General features: G+C 48.0%; 1 protein-coding gene across 1 annotated transcript; it reads left to right on the forward strand.

Annotated features, from left to right (window-relative positions):
- Positions 1 to 6,628: 6,628 nt before the first annotated feature.
- Positions 6,629 to 18,115, forward strand: DLL4 (delta like canonical Notch ligand 4). Its single transcript, XM_030950356.1, has 11 exons — positions 6,629 to 7,066; positions 7,190 to 7,453; positions 7,901 to 7,958; positions 8,652 to 8,921; positions 9,626 to 9,686; positions 9,796 to 9,926; positions 11,297 to 11,466; positions 12,583 to 12,802; positions 13,255 to 13,963; positions 14,709 to 14,817; positions 16,260 to 18,115. The coding sequence occupies exons 1-11, from the start codon at positions 7,013 to 7,015 to the stop codon at positions 16,263 to 16,265; spliced, it is 2,052 nt and encodes a 683-aa protein (XP_030806216.1). The 5' UTR covers positions 6,629 to 7,012; the 3' UTR covers positions 16,266 to 18,115.
- Positions 18,116 to 25,595: the final 7,480 nt, after the last annotated feature.

The raw sequence follows: 25,595 nt of genomic DNA on the forward strand, positions 1-25,595 counted from the left end.
TGGCCATCTGTTTGAAGACACAGACCTTCTGATGCAGGAGCTCCCAAAGCCTGGCCCATGGGACATTTACTATGGAGCCTGCAAAGGGAATTCTTCCTCTTTAAGAGGGCAGCTTGTACTTGTTTTGTTATGCTGCTTCAGGCCACTGTCCCATCCATGAATGTTGATCCATACACGACTTGTATATGAAACAAAACGTGGGAATTTCTGCTCCAAGTGAGAAATCTCCCCCCCAACTTTCCCCTGCCAAACTCAGCCACAACTCCCAGACTCAAAATAAAGAGAAAGATTTGGTCATCTCCCAGGTAACTACTCTCAGTTCTTGCCATAGCTTCCAGGGGTGCTTTTTATGAGAAATCACAATTTTATTCAGCTATCCTGGGTGAAAGTGCCAAACAACTGCATGACTTTGTGTCTTTCAAAGCAAATTAGGCTTTTACAGGTGCATTTACAAGTGGTATCAATGGCCTGCACTAAATTAGTTAAGAAACAGACCCACATAGCTGAAATATGTCCATATCCCTAACTATTTTTGTACTACATTTCATTTTATGTATTTATTCAAATATAAAGCAAAGGCATGTTTCAAAGGCTCTAGGCACAATAAATTATACAACAAATACAGTCAAACAAAATCCCAGCAATACTGAAATCACTTCCTCTGGAGGAACTCAGCTGGCCCAGAGCTGCTCACTTTCTCCATGAGAAGACAGTGCTGTGACTTCCCCATGCTATATTATATCACTTTCTCACATCCCCAGATGTTACTTTCCCACCCCTGAGACCTACGGGGTGTCACCTAGAGACCCACTTTTCTGTCTCTGTGTCACTTTAGCAGGGAAAGTGTTTTGAGGCGGCCAAAAGGTTTGCCAAGGTATGGGGCAGAGCAGCACATGGGTGAGCAATCACTTCTCCTTGCTCTTCCTGTCGGGGACCACAGGCTGGGAGAGCTCAACCTTGATGCCCATCAAAGCAGCCTCTCCAGGAGGAACAACCCCTAAAACATGTAGAATGTTGAGGTCTCTCGTCCTGCAAGTCCCTGTAAGGAACCTTGCCCAATGTCATGAGTGATAAACTGCAGGCAGTGCCTTTGTGTCCTTAAAACATTGAATTCCCTAAAACATGTGAAGTATCTATTGGTGAGTAAAATAAAAGGAAATCAAAAATGTCACTGACCGTCCTGATGCCTGTGACCCACAGGAATCACAGCACCACCCGTACACCTGCTGCTGGGAGCAAGGACCAGGTGCCACTTCCACAGGCACACAGAAACCAGAGCATTAAAGAAAAAGGTGAAATCGGTGGGCTTAGTGGTTTTGGTTTGTTTTTTTAATAAAGGCATTTTTTCATATTTTCTTTACTTTTCAGCTCTCCTCCACACCTCGGCAGCAGGTTTCTGCCAAGGCACAGCCCCTTGCTGGGCGGCTGTGCTGATGGGGCGCTGGGCTGGGGTAGAGGTTTGGAGCTGCTGTGGCATCTGGCACGAAAAAATGTCCCGGGAAGCTGTTACATTAAATGGCCAAATCGATTTATTGAATGGCAGGTGTTAGCTACAAACAGATGGAGAACATAAAGGCATAAGCAGGCATTTGTATGGAAAAGAAGCCATCGATTTGTAGCGAGAGACTCAATGGTGATCGTTACAGCCTTTAACAGAAATGCGCTTTTTTTCTCGCGCTGGGCGCGGGGCGGCCCGGGGCGAGCGGGGAGCGGGGAGCGGGGAGCGCATCCCGGCCGGGCCCGGGCCCGCCGGCGGCGGCTGCCGCGGGCTCCCCCGGCCCGGGCCGGCCCCGCGCGGGCGGGCGCGCGCTGCCGGCGGTGCCGCCCGGCCCGGTGGCGGCGCGGCGTGTCCGGGCCGCCCGTGGCAGCGCCCCGCGGCAGATGAGGCACGCGCCGGCCTCATTACAATGAGAATGGGCAGGCTGGAGGGGCCATGTGGCAGCAACAGTTTGCAAATCCCCCCTCCTTCTGTGCGAATCGGGAAACATTTCCAAACATTTGTACCCCAAATCGACCACATTAACACCCCTCCGAGCGGCGCTCCCTGGAGGGATGCTCCACGCTACGGGCTTTTAGGCAAAAACAAAACAAGCAAGGGGGATTTTTTTTTCTCTTCATTTCGCTCTCCTTTTTTTTTTTTTGTTTTTTCTTAGAGGCTCTCGGGGTGTGTCGGCGCTGAATCGATGCGCAACTTTCTATAAGGGGTTTTAAAGCCATCGGAGAATCGGTCTCAAAAAGCGGGGTTGTGCGCATGGAAGGGCTGGCGAGCCCTGAATAAATAGGCGAGTCTCTGACTAAGAGATCAACTCACTCCATGATCAAAAAGGCGACCAGCGAGACCAGCCCCGAAACAAACCGCAGAGCCCGAGGCAGGAACGCTGCCGAGAAAGGCGCGCAAGGTGCACAGTAAAACACCGCACAACGCTAGTACAGGGGCTCGGGATGCTGCACTGACCGACAAACTTGTTATGCTAAATTTGAACAAGTGTAGGGCAGCCCGCGGTGCTCTGGAGTTGCGAGGGGTCTCTGGGCGCCCCGCAGCCCACGACCCTGGGGGTGAGGGGGTCAGCTCCCCGGAAAGGTGACGAAAGGGCTCCAAGGCGCAAGTGCGCTGCTCCGCGCCCCGCGCCCCGCGATCCGCTCCCAAATGAGTGCGGAGAAGGGGAGGTGGGTGGGCAGCGGCTGGCGCTGAGGGCAGGGGAGGGGCGTGAGCAGCCGTGCCCCTCGGGCATCCGTACCGCTCCCGGGCAAAGGGCAGAGTCAGGGTTAGGGGAAAGGGGAAGACGGAGACCCTCAACTAAGCTTGACCCGGCCAGAAAGCCAGGCCAGCCTGGCTGTGGCTTCATGCTGCTTTAGGGGACAGCCTGGGACACCTGGGACACAGGGGAGACAGGGACAGCCTCAAGCGTGTCCCATTCCAAAAACGCCGGGTGGCACCGCGGCGCGGCCGGAGCATCAGGCAGGTCCTGCCGCGGCCGTAGGTACAGGTGCTCTGTATCTTCAGGATCTTAAAAGCGGCCCAGGAGAAGTCACGCAGAAAGTGCATGGTGGCAACAACAGTACCAGGAGCCGCTCACGCCCAGACCCGCTCCCCGCGAGAGTTTTCCCCCGTGGGTGATGTGAGCAGATTAGAAATCATGGAGCCTTCAGGAAAAGAGAAAAGCGGGGCTGATGGTGGCGGTGCAGGTGCTGTTGGCTGCGTCTGTGCGCCGATAGCGAGCAGCCCCTTTCCCGGGGCTTGGCAGGCTGAGAGCAGCAAGGACACGGGCGGCCGGGGGCGGGGGGTCGGGCACATCCCGCGGGTGGGGTAGCGCAGGACGGTCCCCCGGGAGCGGAGGAGGGCAGCCTGGCACGAGGGCTCAGGGGGAGGGATGGCTTGGGCAGGCTGGCAACTTTCACCCGCCCGGAATTAATTAACGTTGTCTCGTTAGCGAGATGCGTTTGGCCCGGCCACGCGTATGCTGAGCCGGGCCAGCCTGGAGATAAACCGGCAGCAAATGGGGCGCGAAAGAGGGGAAGAAAGCGCCCTGACCTCGAGTAAGTGAGCTGGAGAGAGAGGGAGCAGGGTGGAATGGACGTGGAAGCAGCGACCACCGGGTATGTCCGGTCCGGTCAGTGCCCAGCATCCCGACAGGGGCCGCGGGTACCCCCCTTGGCAAAGCCGGGGGCTCTGCGGGCTTTCCCCCCTTCCCGAGGACAGGGATACATCGAACTGAGCCGAGGATCTTAGGGGAGGTGGCTGGGCTGTTGCTCTCCAAGTGACCCAGGATGGCGTGTTGGGCACAGGAAAGAGTTTGCAGGAGTTGTGCGTCTAATCTGCTCTCGGCCGACTTTCAGGCTCAGCTGTTTGATGCTATTAGTGAAACTTTTTTTTTTTTTAATTTATCTGAACTCCCTGTGCGTGTGTGTCAACATGCAGCAGGTGGTTTATTATATTGCCCTGTTATTATTTTATTACGAACTCTTTTTATAGCTGCAATCAAAATAATGATCTGGAGTTTTGAGGAGGATTTTGCGTCTGTTTTGCACCACTCACTTGATCTTCTGAAAATATTTGGTTTTAGGGGGGTGACACGTGGGGAGCTGGAGCGACTTGTGCTTCCACCGGGAACAAGCAGAGCTAGGTGCAAAGCTTGACTCAAAAAACAGTGGCCACCCAAGAGCAGTTGAGCAGGTTGAGGAGTGCTTGGAGGGCTTGCTCCCCTTTCATCAGACCTGGGGGAAGGAGAGGTGGCAGCTCTTCTCCAGCCGCCAAGGTGCGCTCCGCCAGGAGGCAGAGAGGTTTGGCGGAGCTGTGAAAAGCAGGGATGAGCTTGTCTTGCTTTAACCTACATTAGCTCCGGGTCCATATGGTAGATGCTGCCTGTGGATCCTCAGCACCAAAGCAAGGCCCTATTCTTGCACGCCGCCCTGCTTGTGCCAGATGGTGCCTGGACCAAGTGGCCATGCGTGGGGTGGCTCTGGTTAGCCTAATAAACGTCCAATACAAGTCAAAAATCAAAACACACACATACTAACATCTGCTAGAGCCTGCAGTACCCAGCTAGCCTTTCAATACTGAATTAAAGAGCCCCACAGCCCTTCTGTTCCCCTAGGTTAGACACTCATTACCATTTATCAAGCACTGATGTTATCTGGCCTCTCATTTTATTTAGTACCGAAGCTATTAGCATCAGATTTGATTTTGACAGTTGACGCTGCTGCTGGTAAAGCCGGGATCTGGCCGGGTGGATCGCTGCAAAATTCCGAGTTCATCAGCGGCGACACATTTCTCCTTCCCACTTGTTTACGAGGCCGAGACAAAAGAGCTCCTCGCCTGTGCCTCTGAGCTTCGTGGTTTATCTCCACCACGGACACGGCTCCCGTCCGCACAAACACGTACCCCAGGTGACAGCCAGGCTACTCGGGACGGAGCCAAGCCAAGGGTGCCCGGCCTCAGGTGCAGTCCCCCGATATTGTCAGAGTCTGTGCCTCCCGGCTTCGGCTTTCACAGGCGCAGTGGGGACCGGGAGAAGTTTTAATCCTCTTTTGGTGGCGACCCCGATTTCTAGCCTGCGCCTCTGCCCAAACCAATCCACGGCGGCGGTGCCCGGGTTTTCCCCCACGCTTTCTCTGCGAAGCCGTGTCGTGTTCCAGACCGCCGTCCCCCGGCCCTCCCGGTGACACCCCGGGCGTTTGGACCCTGACCACAACCTGGGCCAAAGCCGGTCTCCAGGGAGAGCAGCCGCTCTAAACGTACAAGGGAGGGCGACGGCCTGGGAAGTTCGGCTGGAGTGTGCCCTCCCCATGCTGCTTCGCCTCCAAACGATCCAGACCCCCGGTTTTCCTTATCCCCACCAAAGAACTCGGAGTGGGGGGGTGACGCCGCTAGAACAGACCCTTTGGGAGAGCAGAGGGGCGGAAGGGGACCGGCAGCGCTCTGCGCCCCGCGTTGCTCCCCAGGTGACCCACGCCACGGAGGCCCGCAGCCTGGCGCGCCGAGCGCTGGCAGAAAGGTGGCAAGACCTCATTACCATACAGCTGAGGGTTTATCTCTCTCTCTCTCTCCCTCCCTCCCTCCCTCCTTCCCTCCCCCACTCCGGCCTCCCATCCATTTAACAAGCTGAAATAAAAAGCCACATGAAAGGCCTTCTCTGTGCTTGGCTTTAATGAGGGACACGCGACCCAACAATAAGCGCACGCTGCAATCAGGCCAAGGGCTTTATGGCACACGCCAGACCGCAACCCGGCCGCGGCTAGGCGGCCAGACACGGCCCGCGGTCCCACTCCCGCCCCGCTTGCCTGCAGGCGCCCGAGTTGTCCCCTTGCCCATGTTTCCGGGAGCCGGGGCAGCCTGGGGAAAACCCAGCTCCGTCCCTGCTGTCGACCCCGGCCACCTCGCAGGAGCGCTCGTTCGCCACCGAATTCGGAAGGGCGACCGAGCGCCCGTCGATCCCCGCCGTGCCCGCGTCCCCTGCCATCACCCACCGTCACCCACCCCTTCCGCGGTGGGCTCCGGCAGCCGGGGTCAGGAATGGGGCCGGGCCTGCGGCACGGGCGCCCCGGAGCTGGGCGCTGCGCCCCGGGAGCCGCCCCGGGTGCCCGCCTGCCGGGCAAACACCGTTTTACTTTTGGTTTCCAGCCGGGGCCAGCCCCCACCGGGCAGGGCAGCTCCTGCCCGCCGGCCGGCCGCGGCTGCGGGGCACCGCGCCGCCCCGTCCCGCCGCCCGGGACACGGCCGGGGAGGGGGCACACGCGTGGAGTCGAGGGGTGGAGGGCAACGGGGAACGAACAAACTAACTAACAAACAAGCGTATTTTTGAAACATTTCATCCTCTATTGTTCGGCCGCCGTAGAAAGCTGCCCTGTGGAGAGGCGTCTGATTTTCGAGGGAACTCTCTCTCCCAGTGTGAGCGCCGTAAATATCTCAACAGATGCTCGGCTCGTTCGTAATCAGCTCGGCTCCTCGGCGGGCAGCACGGCAGCAGCGGCGGCGGCGGCGGCAGCAGGGTATTAATTCGGGATATGAGGGCTCTCCGCAACATTTGGTTCTTTTTTCCAGAAAGGAAAGATGGAAAAGGGGAGGGATCGCCCGTGAGTCTGACTGACAGTTTACATAATGAGCTTGTGAGGATGCGAGGCAACTATATAAACAGCTCGAAGCGAAGCAAGTTTTCCATTTACTGAGCGCTGTTAGCACCGGTTAAAGGAGGAGCGGTTACACACTAAGCACTCCCCTCCGCGTCTCTCACCAAACCCACCCGGCTTTGGAGTTTATAAAGGCGACGACAGCGATCAGAGGTCGGCGGCTGGCTGCAGGATTAATTCCTTGAAGAGGACGGATCGACACCTGGATTTTACCTTCCGATTTCTGCTAGTGCTCGGGGAATATTTGGAAGAGCAGGTTGCTCCCGGAGAATCGCCGTGACGCCTCTCTTTTCTCCCTCGACCGAGAAGCGCTTGCTTGGTCCATTTGAGGAATATAGAAGGAAAACTAAACCCACTAAGAACTGGAAGCTCGAATAACACAAGGATGACAGCCTTGCGCATCTTTGGCTTGACGTTTCTGTTAACGATTTTGCAGCAGGTAATCGCACACGAAAAAAAAAAAAGGGTTCGCGAAATGTAAAGTGGGTGATGGAAGCAAGTTTGCATGGCAAAGCCGGGTAAGGTCTGATTTGGCTATTTTGTGTGTCTCCCCTTTGTGCAGAGGGTGTCCGGCTCCGGCGTCTTCCAGCTGGAGCTACACGAATTCGTGAATAGCCACGCGTCTCTGGCCAGCGGGAAGCCCTGCTCCCCCCACTGCAGGACCTTCTTTCGCGTTTGTTTGAAGCATTTTCAGGCAGTGGTTTCCCCGGGCTCCTGCACTTTCGGCAGCATCATCACCCCGGTTCTGGGAATAAACTCCTTCAGCATCAAGGATACTGAGAGATTTGACAGCCCCATCAAGCTGCCCTTTAACTTCACGTGGCCGGTGAGATTCTACTTTAAACCCGATTTTGATGGTGGGCAGGAGGGTGGCAAGAGCAGGCTAGCCCCGGCGGGCTGATAGCCTGTAATGTAAACAAACTACTTTTGCTTTTAGATTTATTTCCAGAACTTCCTTAAAAAAATAAAAAGAAAAATAAAAAGCGCAATGAAAAAGCTCATTCAGATCAGAAACACTTGGGATAACTAATGTTATTAAGAGAAATAAAGCAAGGGGCTGAGGGGCTCGGAGGTGGGGATGTGTATCCGTGGTCTGTAGGAGGGAGGGAAGGAGGGAAGTGTGTAGCCGCGGGGAGAGAGCGCAAATGCGGGGCAGGGCAGGGCCGGGCAGGACAGGGCCGCTGTGCGGTGGCGCGGTGGGGCGCGGCTGGGCTGGGCTCGGTCCGGCGGTGCGCGGCGGGGTGCGGGGCTGACGCTGGTTTCTCTCCCGCAGGGAACCTTCTCCCTGATCATCCAGGCCTGGCACGCGCCCGACAACTACCTGCCGGAAGGTGAATACTGCGCGCGCCGCCGGCAGGGGGCGCCCGCGCGGCGGGAGCGCCCCGGGCCCGTCCCGTGCGGCCCCCCCGGGCCGAGCGGCCCCCCCGGCTCAGCTGTTTATGCCATAACTCCAGGGCCGGCTTTATCCCACCATCAGGAGCCGGTCCCCCAACGATATCCATCAGGGGCCGCTTTGATTCTGCCCCGGCCTAATCTCCAACACAATTGCGTTTCCTCCGGTTTATTTTTGGCGTGGGAAAGCGAGGCGGGCTGCGGTGAGAAAGCCGGGAGCCTGCCAGCAAGCCCCGTCCGCCTTTTCCTGTATTTTACACCTTGCTCGAATTCCGCCCTTTGGAAAGGAATAATGGCTTTGGGATGTTTTTCTGAGAGGAGAGGAAAAGGATATTTCACAGCAGCCCTCCTTTCACAGGCCCCTCGGCTGAGTCCCTTTGGCCCGGGTTCGCACACCCTGGTGGCCACCTTTTTGTACCCTTGCATACATCAACCTCCACACGCGTGCCTGCGTATATGTATATATATGTATATGTGTGTATATATATGTATGATGTGCGTGTGTATATATATGTATGTATGTGTGTATATGTGCGCGTACATATGTGCGAGCGGGGTATCCCGCTCCGCTGGCCCGGCGGGGCGGGACGCGGCGAGATCGGAACCGCTGACCCGCGCCCGTTCTCCCGCAGGCTCCCGGCCGCCCCCGCAGGAGTGGCTCATCAGCCAGATGTCGATCCAGCGGTCGCTGTCGGTGGGCGAGGACTGGTCGCAGGACGTGCATCAGGGCCCGCTGACCAAGCTGCGCTACTCCTACCGCGTGGTGTGCAGCGAGAACTACTACGGCGAGAGCTGCTCCCGCCTCTGCAAGCGCCGCGACGACCGCTTCGGGCACTACGTGTGCGCAGCGGACGGGAGCCTGGCCTGCCTGCCCGGCTGGGCCGGCGAGTACTGCTCCGAGCGTGAGTGCCACGGGCAGCGGGGCGGGGCGCAGCGCGGCGGGCGTCGGCATCGCCTCTAAAGCTCACGGAGGCCTCCGTGGCCCGGGCCGTGTTTTCATGCCGACCTCTCTACTCCCTGTCTGGAGAGGCAGAGTTGCGCGCTGAGGACTTTGGCCCCTTTGGCTGCAACCACCCAACGCTGTGCTGCACCTATGCGAGCCTTAGCAGCAAAGAGCGAGCTGGCAGGAAAGGGACCTTGGCTGATAGCCCTGAATAGCACTAGCTGTTGCAAGGTAAAAGGGTAGCAGCTCACTCGCACAAAGTCTGCCACCAACCATTCCTGCAGCCAGAGGACATGTGATGGGTGTTGCAGTGTAGGAGTGGGAACCTTTACTCTGAGCTCAGGGTATCATTGAGTTTTTTCAGCCTTTCATTAGCACAAGCCAAAGCCACTTTCTCTTGCTGCTTTTCTAGCAAGAGTTGCAAGAGTTCATGTTTGTTGCATAAACAGAAAAACTAAAGGACAACTTGTCAAGTGTTGGCTCTCCCTGTTCACTTCCTCCTGTTCCAGAACTCCCCGTACCAAGAAGTTTTAAAACAAAGCTTTGAACGTGTAAAACTCTTTATAAAGTGTTTTTTAAAAGCTTTCTATCCTTTAAAAGTGTATTCTGTAGCGCCATGTGTATTTACCTAAACATTTATGCTTTTTTATGTTCTCTTCACAGCCATCTGTCTGGCTGGATGTACCGAACAGAATGGATATTGCAACAAGCCTGGAGAGTGCATGTGAGTAAGATGGCAAATGCAGTCTGAACACCAGTTAAAATGTCACCTTGTAATAGAAACTTAAACTCTTCTCCATGTCATTAATGTTTTAATTGGACTTTTCTTTTAGCTGCCGTCCTGGTTGGCAAGGCCGCTACTGTGATGAATGCATTCCCCATATAGGCTGCCGCCACGGGACTTGTAAAACACAATGGCAGTGCATATGTGATGAAGGATGGGGTGGCCTCTTCTGTGATCAAGGTTAGTTCTGAAGCTTGCGCTTACAGCCCTAGGTTGGGTACTCCTTAGTACTACACTAAGGAATCTGACCCACTGGATCTGGAATTAAATTTCCCCAAGGTACATCTTCACAGGCATCAGTTTGTAGCGCTGCAGCCAGTTCTTGTAGTAATTTTCTTTGAGAACAAGGAAACCTTTTTGGTAGCTGCAGTTTTTCTCTTGCAAAAGAAGTTTCTCTTGGACAAAGACCTAACAATCTGGATGAGTATTGAACAGACAAGTTTTCTGCCTGCTCAAGCTAAGTTTAACTTATTCCTTGTACAAGTATAAGAGTTTTACTAAATAGTTTCCAGCAGCAGTAAACACCGTCATTTGGGCCTTCCTTATTTTGCATACAAGGAAGTTAACTCATGTGATAAGTCTGGAGCATGAGAGAAAAATCATGTAAGCAAGAATGAAAAGTACAGGTTCCATTTTAAGGTACACCAGACCACTTCCACCTATTCAACCCACTGAATCACTGAACCGTAGCCAGCTGAGCAGTCATGTCCTCAAGGCCATATATGCACTGCTGGCACTGAGATCATTAAGTGCTCAAAGCAGGCTAAGTGTTTCCAGGACAGTTATAGGATTAAGATGGTGAAGGCTGAATTAAGCAGGAAAAGTAAAGTTGCAGATTTTTTTCTGCTTATAGTTATCTATTAACCAGTTGCATTCAAATTACTCTATAATATTTATAGAGATAATAAAGCTTTTCTTACTTACATCCTATGAACTTATGCTTAACCTCTGTCTCAAATTTAAAGGAAAAAAAAATAAAACCGTCAAGCTTGGCAGGGCATTTGACAGTTTAATCTACTAACATCCATAACAAAAGAGCAAATAAACAATAAAAGATTTCTAGTGTTTGTTTAAATCTCAAAGCCAAAACATCTTTTGTTTTTCCTCCCTGCCTTTCTAGAATGTGCCTAAGAGCACACCTTTTAAAGGTGGGGCTCACTCCTTTAGTGTGTAGCATGCTGTACATGAAGTGGCCATAGTGCTGTGGTGTGTGTTTTGGAGAACACATGCTTATGAAGTACATTTTCCAGTTTGGTACCTAAATCCAATTGCAACTAACAGTTTTATGTCCACAAAAAAGGGACAATATACCAAAACACTAAGAAAGTTATATTTTTGCCAGCTCTCTCAAAATTCAGAGCTCAAGTGATAGATGGTAATCTGATTATGACTGATAATAACCCAGATAACAATCTCCAGTATTCCCATCTATACCAAAATGAAATGCTTCATCGGACATTCTGTCTTTTTTCTTGACTACAGCCTTTTTGTATGTATTTTTTTTCCCACCTGTCAAAGATGTGTTCTCCTAACTCCTTGTATCTTTGCAGATCTGAACTACTGCACTCACCACAGGCCATGCAAAAATGGAGCAACTTGTATGAACACTGGCCAGGGCAGCTACACGTGCGCGTGCAAACCCGGCTTCACCGGCGTCGACTGCGAACACGAGATCAGCGAGTGCGACAGCAATCCCTGTAGGAACGGTGGCAGTTGCACGGTAGGGGCATTTTAAATGGAAAGCCTTTGTGCACAGCAAGCCCTGGTGTACCTTTCCAGCAATGGCTCTGTAACAACAGAATGGGAATTCGATAGGACGCGGGTTCATTACTGACGCTCACAACTATCATACTGAACCCTTTCCGAGAGGTGTCGGGGGAGGAAGTCTGTCACAGGAGGAGATGTATCATCTAGATTAGAACTGGTCAACTGATCCTTGGGTTTCTGTGGCAGCCATTATGAGAGCTTGGCAAGATCCAGGGTTGATGAGGGAGCATATCTGTTAAAAATAAGCTTCTCAAACCACTGTTCATACAGAAATGCACTAAGTCTGTATTTTAATAGTAAATTAAAGAAAATTTTGCTTTCTGCTATGAGAAGATAGTGTCAAACAATATGGGGGCAATCAGCTGAAACTTTCTGCAAAACAGAATTCCACACTTTTGGATTCTCGTAGTTTAGTGTTTCAGCCTGTTTTTGAATCCAGTTAATGATGGATTCTTACCAATGATGGATTGGTAAAGGCTGATTGATTATAGATATCAAATGTAATCTGATGCATGTTTAAAGCAAATTCAATTTTTAGATTAAAGCACAAGACCCTACCTAACTTTTCCCAAGGCCTTGGACATATAGCCCTTGGAAAGAAGAAACAGTTTGTTACGATTTAAGTGGTGGGACTTAGGCAAGCCAAAGCAACTTAAACCCTTATGAAATAAAAAAGGGCTCACATACTGAGGATAAATGGCCTGATCACAGCTGTGAAGTCAACACATACCACCCTGCTCTGGGAAGACGTCTGGGAAGACTTCTGGATGCCATCAGACAGTAGTGGTGTTAGCAATGCTTTTGTGTAGCTGCCTGTGTGCTCCCTACAACTGCATCTGCTCTGCGTGTGTAGCTGCATGATTACTCCTGTGCACCACGTACAGCTGAGCCACAACTCTGTCCCTCACAGTCCAACCTGCAGTTGTTTACTCTCCTGATGTCACTTTTGCCACATCAGGCTGTGGATGAGAGGAGACTGAACAGTGCTTGCTGCTGACCAGAACTGAACATGCAGGGAGCTATCATCTCTTTCCATTAAATAACAGTGGCCTAATGTTGTGTTTTGCAGGATATGGAGAACGGTTATCACTGCCTGTGCCCCCCTGGCTACTATGGCACTCACTGTGAGCACAGTGCTCTGACATGTATAGATTCTCCGTGCTTCAATGGTGGCACGTGCTTGGAAAAGGATCAAGGGGCCAGCTACACTTGCGTTTGCCCTTTCGGCTTCACAGGGTCTAACTGTGAAAAAAAAGTAGACAGGTGCACAAGCAACCCGTGTGCAAATGGTGAGTCTTTTTATCAAAAAATCTCATGACCCTGACTCATTTGTGCTTTTCAGTGCAGAAGTGATAGAAATCCAATCTGACCTCTACTCTTCCTCTAGAACATTAGTCCCTCTCCCCCGCTGTATTCCGCATCCACCCTAATTTTAGCCTCTTACTGGGGTGGGACTTGCACTGGCATTTTCTATGCAACAAAACAATGCATGAGGTTTATCATATGGTGGGGAAGATGGCAGAATTAAATTAAATTAATTCTATTACATATTTATAAGGGGCATAATTTTAAGGCGCGGTGATACAATTAGGCAAAGTAGAATGAACTTTTAGATGTGCGGTGGTTTTGTAAAATAATCTCTCTCTCCTTGAGGTAGTATAACATGCTGACGAGAGAAAGGTTTAGATTTCTGAGTGAAGTGCATTGCAAACTAATTTTTATTTCACTTTTTTCCCCTCAGATGGTAGTTGCTTTTACCTTGGGCAGATTCGTGTGTGCCGCTGTCGGGCTGGTTTCTCTGGTCAGAAATGTGAGATAAACATCAATGATTGTGCCAGAAACCCATGTTCCAATGGGGGAACTTGTCATGATCTAATCAACGATTACACCTGCACATGCATGCCAGGCTACAGTGGCAGGAACTGTGACATCAAAACCAGAGATGAATGTGCTTCTGGGCCATGTGAGAATGGAGGCACATGCTACAGTGGACTTTATAGTGCCAACTTTGTTTGCTACTGTCCTTCTGGCTTCATGGGCAACCGCTGTGAATTGCCAGTTTATTCAGTGCCTGTTACACTTCCTCCTAAACCAGTCCCCTGGATTGCTATATCCATGGGGGTGGGGCTGGTGGCTTTGCTCATACTGTTCTGCATGATAGCAATGGTCATCAGGCAGATGAGGATGCACCCAGAGCAGGAGTTGGAGACAATGAACAACCTGTCTGACTTCCAGAAGGACAATCTCATTCCAGCTTCCCAGCTGAAAAACACCAATAAAAATAAAGACCTTGAAGTGGACTGTGGGCTGGAGAAATCAAACTACAAACCCAAGAACCATAAACTGGACTACAATCTGGTAAAAGACCTGACAAGTAGAGGGACACCAGAAGATAAATATTACAAAAGTGAAAAGTGTTTAGGAGAGAAGTCTCCCCTCCGACTACACAGGTGAGAATGCAGTTTTCATTATAGTCTTTCTTAAAGCCAGTCATCTTCATATCAGTCTAGAAGCAGGTGAGCATATGAGGGAAAAAGAAACTTCAAGCAGATAATATACAAAACAAACCAGATCAAAGCCAGGAATCTTCATACTGGAGTATGTGTGTCACAACCAAGTGCTATCCTTAGCTAAGTCAGTTGATTTGAGTGTTTGTGCAGGGTGCTGCTGGTATGGATACTGTGAAGGAACCCAGAGTGGCTAGGCCAGTGATGAAAGTAAGAAATATGTTTCCTTCCTCAGTAGATCTTGGAGGAACAACAGTAAAGGCAAACAGTGATTAAAAATATGTATTTCACTTTGTAAGAAGGCAAGATGGTCTGCTTACTGAGAAGAATGATAGAGTGAAAACATCTACTCTTTTTCAAAAGGAGAAAAGGGCGGGTGTTCAGTGGCTTATCAGTCTTCTGATTCATGTGCTGAAGATCTTGTCTGGGATCTGCATGTGGTTGTTAGACCGAGGGCTCTGAGGAACCACTGTTAGGTTGGACATAGCAGGAGCATAGGAAGACTCTTATTTCCACTTCTCTAGCATAATATCCTGACAGACACAGAACGTGTGAAACTTGATCCCATGCACTTCCCTTCCACACCTTCATGGCTATCTTGTTCCACCGCTCCATATTCATGGTAGGTTTTGAGAGTTGGGTTTGTCAGTAATCAGCTAATGTTCTTTTTTTCTCTGCTCTGCCTTAGTGAAAAGCCAGAATGCAGAATATCAGCGATATGCTCTCCGAGGGATTCAATGTACCAGTCCGTCTTTGTGATAACAGAAGAACGGAATGAGTGCATCATAGCCACAGAGGTAAGTAAGTACAGAGGTGGACAGGCACAAATTCACAAGGTAAAAGGGTTAATTATCCTTTAGTATTGTATCTGAGAAGGTTCCTTTATTTCCAGGGATCATGATGCTTCCAGCATTTTCCTCTCCTCTTCTGTGGCCCACACAGAACATGCAGTGGGGAAAATAAAAAAATAAGCCGCTCTGACTTTATTAAACCAGAGGTTTTGGGCATAGATAAGTCAGTGGTAGATGAAAACACAGAACATCAGCCCATAAAAATTCAGCACATTGTAGGATTATTTCCTCTTAAATAGGTGGTCAGAAAAAAATGGAAATAATAATCGTTCTAAGGCCCATTGATGTAAAGCCATGTTTTTTCCTGTGACTACAATGGATAATCTTTTTTCTGAGGAAACAGGCAAAGCTATAGATTTCTAGCTGAAGATGGAAGGTAGCAGGATGTGTTAGTGGATAGGCATAACAGCCATTTAGGAAATCTGTTATAAGGTAATTTCAACCTCTTAGCATTTAAGCTCCAACTCAATACTCTCTAGCAGAAGTTAATGCTGTTACTGGTAAAAACATCTCAATTTTTATGTTATATTGAGAAGTTGGATACACAAAAAAAGGAAAGGCCTAGCACTGAACTTTAAAGACTTTGAAAATCAGATATTGAGGAACCAAATAGCTCCTGAAGAACTACCAGCCTTTTGGAAAAAGTCTCAGTGGAAGTTAAAGGCAATTTGACTTTAACCAATACCCGCCTTCTTTGGTGTAGTCATCTTTAGGACTAATTTCAACCTGTAGGAAAGAGAAGCTTGCTGCGCTATACAGCAGTGATCTGTGAAGTTAGATCTGCAGGATTCAATCTCCCTTTCCAAGGTGGATATCAGATTTCCCCTTGAAAGCAAGCTGGAACACAAGTCAACCAACAATATTAAAAGTTTAAGACTAAGTGAAAGGATTCAGAGATACAAATGACAGCTAGATGCTTCATTCGCATTAAGTGACCTAAATACTGTATCTTCAAAGATCTTGCTGAGCAAAGCTAGGCTCCCAAATTTACATTAGGCATCTCCAGAAATGATTCTGTTTTCACAATGACAACCCCTATAATTTCTCTTTACAGCATTCAGGCTTAATGCTTCTAAACACAAGCTATTTAACTATACCATGTACTTTTTTAACAGATCCCTAATGTTAAGCACCCAGGTTTGTAAGCATTCTCCCCCTGAGGCCAGGGTAGAGAGGCCACTTATCACACTGCTGACTATTTTTTTTTTTGCTGGTGATTCTTTGCCTCTGGACCCAACTGAAAATATTAAACACTGAGAGTTAAACTGCAGTAATGTTTGGCATAAATTGCTTTGGTTTGACATAGCTGAATTGTAGTTTGTTAGTTCTGCACTACTCTGTGTTCTGTGATTCCTTCTCATTCCTGGTGTTATTTTATATCCTGACAGGTATAAGACTGAACATCAGACCATTTGCACCTCAGATTTGATGATGCCAGTAGATGGACGTTCCTGCTGCATTGTTTACAATTCAGAACTGGATTGGACTGTTTTTAATTACATGCAACTTGCTGCTCTCAGGCGGAGGATGGAACTGAGTGAACTGGACAGACTGTGAATTTACTGAAAGATGCAATACACCTTTTTGTTCTGACTGCCCTTGTTTGAAGTTTGATACCAGAAATCTCATTTGCTATTGAAAAGGGGAGGCAGAGGGAAGAGAGAGGTTAAAAATGTTAGTGTTTTAAAAGATGCTGAGGCCAGTTCCTCATGGACAGACCCCTGGCTTTCCAGAACTCTGGTTATGGGAGGTGCTGGTAGATAAGGAGGCACATAACTGTCACAGATGTTGCCATGGAAGGTGCGAAGCAAGACACATTGCTATGCAGATAATGGATACAGTATAAATGAGGTCTTAATATTTTCTGGGTTTAAAAAGTGCCTATAATGTGTCAAGAGAATCTAACAAGCCCAAACAGAAACTTGACTGCTCTTTTTGCAGTTACCTGAACAGTACTGGGCAGAGGTAGTTGATTCTTCCTGCTAAACATCCATTTGCATCTCCTCTCTCCTGCTGCATGTACTGGAGACTGTGTAAGGGGTGAGAGGAGGAGGAAAGAGGAAAACCGAATTTACATGTCAACTCATTTGGTGATGCTTTGGAGAACTGATTGACTCAAGCTACGATGTGGAACATGATTTTTGGGGAAGTTGTGATAAGGAATGTGTACTGCCTCGTCCCCATTAATAGGGAGGAGGTGATCCCAGCTCTATATAAGGCCTTACAAATGCGTTTAAAATCAATCAGCTCCTAGAACCTTTATGTGCTGAGCTGTCTCAGCTGTTTTCATGCCCTTTGCACTACCAGTGATTGTGAATAGACATTACTTCTTTTCTTCTCCTTCCTCATTCTCTTTCCCCGGCCTTATTTTGACACAAATTCAGGGGTTTATGTAGTGTTTCTGAATTAGGTGCCACCTTTTACTGCAAATAGTCTCAAAATTGCAGCTGTTACTTTCTGAAGAAGCAGCAGCAGTGTGACACAACCTACTTACTCCCCCCACCATTTCTCCATCTGGTTGCAAAACTCCAACTCTTGTTCTTCATCCTGGTTCTAAATGCCCAGTAGTGAAGCACTCGCTGAGATGCCCTCTGCCAAGAAGGTGGAGATTAAAGTTAGAAGGTTTTAGGCTCATCCTGTTTCTTTCATACCCACCCAGTGCTACATGGAAAATATGCTGTGTCTGTCCCTGGCAGCCAGAGGCGGGCAGAAGCTCCTTTTTTCTATACATATTTACAGCAATAATACCGGACACCCCAGTGGAAAGTGCCGTGACACTCATGAATGAGACCAGGGCACGGGGCAGAATGAGGAGGGAGAAACAAGATCTCTTGGAGGAAACCCGGACTGTGCTATCTCTCTGACAGCGATATTCCTGCCCTTGTAAAGCCTGTTGGACCAGCCCATCTACTCCCTTGAACTGTGCAGACAAGACCCCTTCCTTTTGCCCACTACTGACCTTCTGCTCTTACCATGTAGGACCATTTTGAAGATGACCTTCAGAAATCAATAATATGGGTTTTAGTTTGTCTGTTTGTAGTTTATTTTGAAGACTAGTATTTCAGTAATTTAAAAAAAATCAGAAGCACTGAACTTTCTACGTTTTATAACATTATTTTGTATATAATGTATATTTATAATCAAAACAGAAGTGTAAATATGTTTATTACTTCTCATGTAATGTTTTTAATGTGATGACAAAGTTTGAATTTTATTTTTTTTTCAAGCAATGAAAATACTTTCCTGCTACTACAAAGTTGTGGTTTGTCCTTTGACACGTTATTCTGTGACAGCCAAAGTTAGTGAAGACCCCCAGAAGTAACCTCGCCTGCCTGGTCCCTGCATTTTCATTGTGCACACCAAATGATATCAGCTGCTTTTTATAAAAAAGTTTTAGTGTTAACACATGTCAGCAAAGTTGTTCAGCTGAGTGCCACTCATCTGACATTTTGAAATGTTATACATATTTATATTGTGATAGATAATATTTAAATTACATATACACACACACGTATATATATATACACACATTCTCTTGCTATGTGTGGGACTAAACTGTCAGGAAAGTTATTTTTATTAATGCTTCACTCTTCCTCTCCCCTGACAACTCATGACACCAAAGATGCAGATTTAATACCATTTCAAAGTGGCTTAATAAATGCGTTGTCTTGGGGTTCACTTACAGAACAAAACACTACTACCATCTTTTTTAATCCTATTTCTTTAAACACTTTTAATAAGATCCAAATCTTGTCCGCAGGTTACTCTGGCACAGCATCTACATGTACACATGTAAGATTGTATCCTTGTTTGTTTGATTGCAAAGGGTAAGATTTGTCTTTCACTTGTGGGATTAGAGGGAGTTTCAGGCTTTCTCCTCCTGAGTTCCCTACACTACACCAGCAGCTGTGTCCTCCCGGGGCATCACAAAGTCATTATCCTCTATAGCCCTTTTGGAGGACATTTCCACAAAAAAAAGTGTAAAAAGCACACTTGTATAAACACTCCCAGCAGGTTTAGTAGCCTTTGAAGCACATACATTTACAGGCAATTAAGTCTCTCACTAAATCAGCTAGGTGCAATACCGCCAAGATCTGAGTGCACAAAAGCAAAACTATAAGAACAGGAAACTACTGCTGCTCTATTTTAAAATCAAGGGGTTTTGTTGTTGTTGACAAAGGGCCAAAAAATCATCTGAATATTGGATGCCTTTCCTATCTTTCCCCAAAATAAAATCTAAGCAAAATTTGCTATTTTTTTTCAAAAAATGAAAAATTAAAAACCCCAGTGACATTTAAAAAGCACCATTACAAATTCTTTTTACTTCATTAAAAAGAAGTCATTAAAATACTGCAAATAACGATTCATAAGGGTCCTTCTGAGTGTATTATTAGGGTTACATAAATACTGTTTACTTTGGATGGTTTTGTTTCTCCCTCTTTAGACCTTTTCACAGCAAAATTAACTTTCAAATCCCAGCCAATTTCCCCAGCTACCATAAAAATAAATTTAAGACGAAACTCAGAAATAAAAAGCCACCTCCCCCTCCCCAAACATTCACCCTGTAGAGCAAATTATGAAAAACAAGCCATTGACAAAAAGCTGAGCAGATGCTCCCTGCTTGCAGTCCTTCCTCGGCAATGTGAAATAAACCCAACAGATGCCTCTCTTAATTGAGCACATGGATTACATACACACATGCACTCTGTCCTGCTTAAAACAAAACACACACAAAAATCAAACAGGAAAATAGACAGAGAACTCTTCCCAATGCCTAGGCAAGCAGGAATGCTAAGACCAAAAAAGACTCAGCTCTTCCTGCTCAAAACATGACAGGAAACTGTACCCATAGACAGAAAGGAGTTGAAATCCATTAAAACCTGTGGACCTGATTATGTAGATCCCATGGGGTAAAGCAGCTACAACACATGCCTTTGTGTATCCACACAGGAGAGAGGAAAAAAAAAGCATCATCTTACAAGGAAATCTGTGAATATTTACTGGAGGCAGCACTGCACGATGCAGCTACCGGAATAGATCACAGATCCTACACAGGAAAAACAGGAGCAGTGCCTGCTTCCACACAGGGGGACATGAAAAGCATATGTGAATCCCTGCACGTGTGCACATCCCCAAGTCCTTGCCAAAGAAACCACAAGAAAGTTAACTGGACACATAATATGACCTGGATCTGACCCACATCTTTGGCCAAAACCTTCCTCACCAAGGGCCACTGTGCTCTGACTGCTCAGCAGCCTGGCCCCCCCAGGTGAGTACATCTCTGAGCCACAGTGTGGGAATTCACCAGGAGGAGATGGGATCCTTCCGGCTGTAAAGACTCCTCCACCTCAGTTTCAGAGATTCCTCTTGAGGACCATAGACCATGTCAGGACCAAAATATTGTGCTAAGCAGTGCCTTTTCTCTTAACAAACTCTTGACAAGCTTATAGACTTCTCAGACCAAACTGTACAATTTATTGCTTTCAGCATAACTTGCAGTTACTATGGTAAGATTATGGATTTGGCTCAAGGACTGCAGCTGAACTTGTAATTCAGTTTTAAAAGACTTCACAAATTCACTTGAAAGCCATGTGACAAAATAACAATTTTAAGGACGGCCTCTGCTTCAGAGAAACTCTTGCATGTTTCCTTGTATTAGCACCTGTTAAAAACTTTTCCACAGCCATGCAGAGAACTCCAGTCTAAGTAATTTTGGAGCTGGGATGAGTGAGAGGGGTACTGCCTCAGGCAGTGCTTCCCCTGAGTTGTTTCATGCTCGGCTCCAGCCCTACATCATTTTCCTCTTTGACAACTCCGCTGCTGAAGGGAGACAGACGCCGGGATATACCCGTAGCTATAGCATCCACTGGTGCTGAGACAACATGCAGCAGGACACAGCACAGGGCACAGAGTTTACTTAAAGTAGTGGAGGTGAGGGATGCTTGTAGAACTTGGGGTCGATACAGGACATGCACTTGACCAGCAACAGCTTTCAGCCTTGAAAGAGCTGCGGAGGAAGAGTCAATTAGTTATTGTGCAATTGCAGCCACCTAGTCCAACAGATGAAACTATCTCTGTAAAAATGCATATCAGGTATTTTCATTGCTCCTCAGTCTTTCCTTTCATTAATTTATGCTAAAATGAGAAAGGCACTGTAGGTCACTAGCAAGCCCTCACTCCAGCAGCCTAAGTGACAGTTACGTATCTGTGTTTGCCTCCCTTATCTCCCTTACCTGACCCATAAATACACATTGCTTTTACGCAGCAAATATGACACTCCCAGCACATTTTGCTCTCAATCCAAACTCCAGTTGTAGAGAATTGACATCACTCAGTGGCCCTCTGCCACACTTCACTGTTTTCACAACTTCAATTTTACACCCTCTCCACCAAGATTCCCTGCCCTCATTGTGCTTCTCCCTCTCTAAGTCCAGCTCTCTCTTTTTAAGTTTTGCCAGTTCAGCTCCCAGAGCTGGCAGGTTGGCCAGTGACACCCAAAGCAGTGAGATTTCTCCTTAATCACTCTTGCATCTGCTCTAAACCATCCTACTCTGCTCTCACACCTTCTCTGGGAAACGGTGTGACCCAGCACCATAAAGCTACCCTTTCTGCTGCCTCTGCTGGGCATTACCACTGCCATCCTTGCTCCTCTTCCCCTGCACAGTGCTGGGGCATATTTCTGCAGCACAGTGGTCTGTCATGCTGCAGGGTTAGGATGGAACTCTCTGGTCCATCAGGTAATTGATTGTGTACACAGCAATAATTTCACATGTCAATGCAACTGTTCCACTCACAGCATTTGATTCCAAGGATCTTTGTACTTTGTGGAATGTACCCTTGTTTCCTCCCTTTTAGATCTTGATGACAGACCAGCAGCTTCCCAGAGGTGCTCCATTCTCAGATACATCAGCTGTCCCCTCCAATGAGCTTTTCACCCCTCAGGAGACACAAAGAGAAAGAGACACACTACTGATCTGCTTACACAACTGACCCAGCAGTCACTGCCACCCAGAGGTCTTCACTGCCTGCCAGCAGCACTCCACACGTGTCCCTGAGGAACTTGGTGACAGGCTCTGTGCAGCTCCCCACACTGCAGGAGTGCTCCCCTGGACAGGAAAAGTGGGTCAAGTTTAAAAGTGCAGGACATGGAATGGATTGGAAAATAACTCCTGCTGCCCAAGTCTCCATCTCACCATCCTCTCCTCTGGCTGGGTCTGACATGTCATGTCAGAGTGGACACCTACAGCTGAGGCACACAGAGGGGTCTACACCTGGGATAACATAGCCCTGGGTGTTGCATGACCCGCATAACACAGATGATCCCATGACTACCTTGCCTCTTCCACAGACTGCACAATAGTGATGGACTTGCCTCCCACAGAGATAGCAGCATAGTACATAACCACCATGGAAGGGCTTAATCCTTCTTCATTTCCTCTGCAAGCATGCTGTCTTTCCTGTTGCCAGCTAAGTTGGAGACAGTGCTCAGACTCCATCTATCCCTGCAGCCAACCCACCCTGCCAGGTGCTCAGCATGAAGATCAGGTCATCCCCAGGGAGAGTCCCAAGGTTCAAAAGGAGCACCTTGCTCATAATCATGTTTTGCAAATACACATTTAATGGAGGAAATCATGCAGTTTGAGGAGAGGCTGTTTGGTGATGACATCTTTTAGCTGTACTTTATAGCTTATTTGTTGAATTGTTGCTGGCTTCACAGTGGTTTTGGTGATTATATTTTTAACTAACTACCTAGAAGGTCACAGAGACACCATGTGTGTTTTTATAAATGAAATTGAACTAAGTTGTATTTAACATCCAAACAGATCTGCTGAGAGTTAGATTTATAGCTGGAGAGGCCTTCACCAGTCAGAACAGGATTTGGCCATTCCTGGCATCATGCAAGAGCTCTGATGATCCCTGTACTGGGGCACATTTGTGAGGAGGGCTGAAATTCCTGGTGCAGATATGAATCACTATGCATTTGAAAGTACTTCTCTATTAACACTGTTTAATATTTGCCTTACATTGTCTGCTTTGGCAGAAAATGCCAAAGCGTTGCCAAAGCATTTTGTTCTTGATCATAAACTCATTTGTTCTCTGGAAGATTGTCAACAAAGAAACAAAAGATAATTTGAACAACATGTATCTGGGGGGTTAAAACCCACATGAGATAAAAGCGTGGTAATTAAAAAAGAAATGGCCTTGTTCTAATCCCCTCTTTCAATTCAGCCCACCAGGTCGTGGTGTTAGTTTCTTCATCAATAGTTTCCCATCCTCTCATGTCTCCTTATAGTACAGAGGCTCTTTTCTTCCTCCCAACCCTCTCCTTTAATGAAGATTACACTGATTTTCATGCTTTTAATGGTATTTATGTTTGCCATAAGCTGCTGAGGGGGAGGTTTTTGAAGTTCTTCAAAACAAAGCTACAATTCGCAATGCCTGTCCAGATTTCTGGAGGTAGAGCTCACTTACATCCTAGGAAGAGCTAGAAATACCTGTGTTCTTATAATTCCAAAAATCTCCTTTTTTGTGGAGACAGTAATGTTAAGGAACCCTTGCATCAGATGCACATTTTTCAAACATGAGGAGGAAGAATTTCTTTGCCTTTTTGGCAGTTGCTGCACAATCTGCTCTCAGTCATCTCCAGCAGATGCAGATTCATCTCACCTCACTGCAGCCATCCAAGCGTGAAGCGTCTTGTTTAAGCCAACCGTGTGACTTATCTAGGGTTCATGGAGAAAGGTAGATCCTTCCAGTCTTTGCTCCTGGAGAGGCATCTGAACTAACTGGGGGAAGGATGACGCTTGGAAGGGTCAATGTCATTAACTGAAACCTGACAACTGCTTTTAAGATGGTTTGAGCTGTGCAAGAGGCATCCTAAAGCATGAATTTGAGGAGCAGGCAGTGAAGGGAGTGGGATGCAGACACTTAACCCCTACATGTCCTTGAGGAGGTCTCCATTTCCATGGCTGGCCGTTTCTCTCTCCTGACATGTGAGGTGGAATTGTTACTGCTAATGCGGCTTAGAAGGATGTTGGAAGGGCTCGCTCATATCCTTCAGCCTCCTCATGGCCGTGGAAGTGTAAACAAGCCTTCACCGGTTTGGTCTTATTGTTCAAGTAGCTGCTAAGGATAAACAGCCCCTGGGCACGGCGAGCCTGCTGCAGGGCCATGCAGAGCAGACGCTGCTCCGCCACTTCCCTCGCAGCGTTTTCCTTCAGCTGCAGCCCTCACTGGGCCGCGCTGTGCCGCCATCAGCGCTTCCTGTTTGTTACCTCACAACACCATTTCCCGTTTCCTGCCTGATTATGACCGTGCCAACTGCTTTTCCCAGGCCTGAACCAGCCTCCCAGCACCCCCATTTCGACTGATACGGAAACACCACCATGGACACTGTCCTGGTGGCAGAGGGTGCTCCTGGCTGCCATGTGAAGTACAGCCCTCTCCCCACAGTCACCTTCCCGCTCCCTTCCCACGTGGGTGCCCAGTCCCAAGTTAAAGAAGTGGGTCTCACACATTCCATAAAGTGGGAGAGAACAAAACGAAGTGCTGATAATTCCCAGGGTTTTACTGCAAGCCAGCAGAAGGCAGCAAGGTACCCTGCAGAGCATGAGTCAGCTGGATGGAGACGGTGGTGACATGAGGGACTTGTGGGGCCCGTCTCTACAGACACCTTCTCTGCCACTGGACTTTCTGCTTGCTCAGACACCTGGCACTGAGCTGCCTAAAGCAAAACACTGTGGGAAATCACATGAAGGCATCAGAGTACAAGGGATTAATGTGGTCTCCAGCAGTGAGTCCCAGTGCCTCATCACCCCTGTGGTAGAAATGCTTCCACTTCCATCACTGAATTTGCTTTCAACATCCAGACACTTCTGGTTATGCCTTTCTCCACTCCAGGGCTTATTAATGTATTTTCTCATTACTTGTAATAAAGTGATGTTCCTAGTCTTATTTTGGTACCTGAGGCAGCTGAGCCATTTCAGTCTCTCCTTGAATGTCACAGCCTCTAAAGCTGAGGTGAGGTCCCTGGCTTAGGTGGGAAGAAAACCTCCCTCCTACTACTCTTTACACCCTTGTTTAAGCACCCAAGGAACTCATGGCCCTTAGAAGGTGTCCCTTCCCCTCATAAGGGGCCTTAGTAGGTGTCCCTAGCCCTCCAGTACCCAGTTCAGGGCCTGACCCAGCTAATATATATTGCCAGTTACTTACTCTGTTGTGTCACCACTTCTCAGATATGAAGAAAAAAAAATAGCTTTGCAGACAAGCAACAGGGGTATGGTACTTTTAAGCTGTGCTGCAGCCTTTTGTTTCCATACATCTCACTTACAGTATGTAAAAATAAAAAAAAAAAAAACAACAAAAAGCAACATTCTTGTTCCTTCACCTTTTGCCTGTTCAGACTAAACTGTAAAGTATTTGAGGAAGGACTTGTCCTTTGCTGCATCTTTCATAATATTTAGGTGTTTCACAGATGCAACACTGGAAAGACCCTGGGCATTCTAAACTGAAAAGTGAAGACATGGAAGTGGCAATAACTGATCTATAACATAAAAACAAAAGCTGATTTCCCCAGCTGACCCTGAATGAACACAATGTGCCTGTTGGTACTAGGTGTTTTCTTACTAAAACACCTGGCAATAAGACTGTACCACTACGAGTGGTCCCCTTGCAGTATAAAGCTTTATGATCATTCCATTTGAGGGCTCTTATGAGAAATCTGA

The sequence above is a fragment of the Camarhynchus parvulus genome, chromosome 5 (genome assembly GCF_901933205.1).
Source record: "Camarhynchus parvulus chromosome 5, STF_HiC, whole genome shotgun sequence".
NCBI classification, from domain to species: domain Eukaryota; kingdom Metazoa; phylum Chordata; class Aves; order Passeriformes; family Thraupidae; genus Camarhynchus; species Camarhynchus parvulus.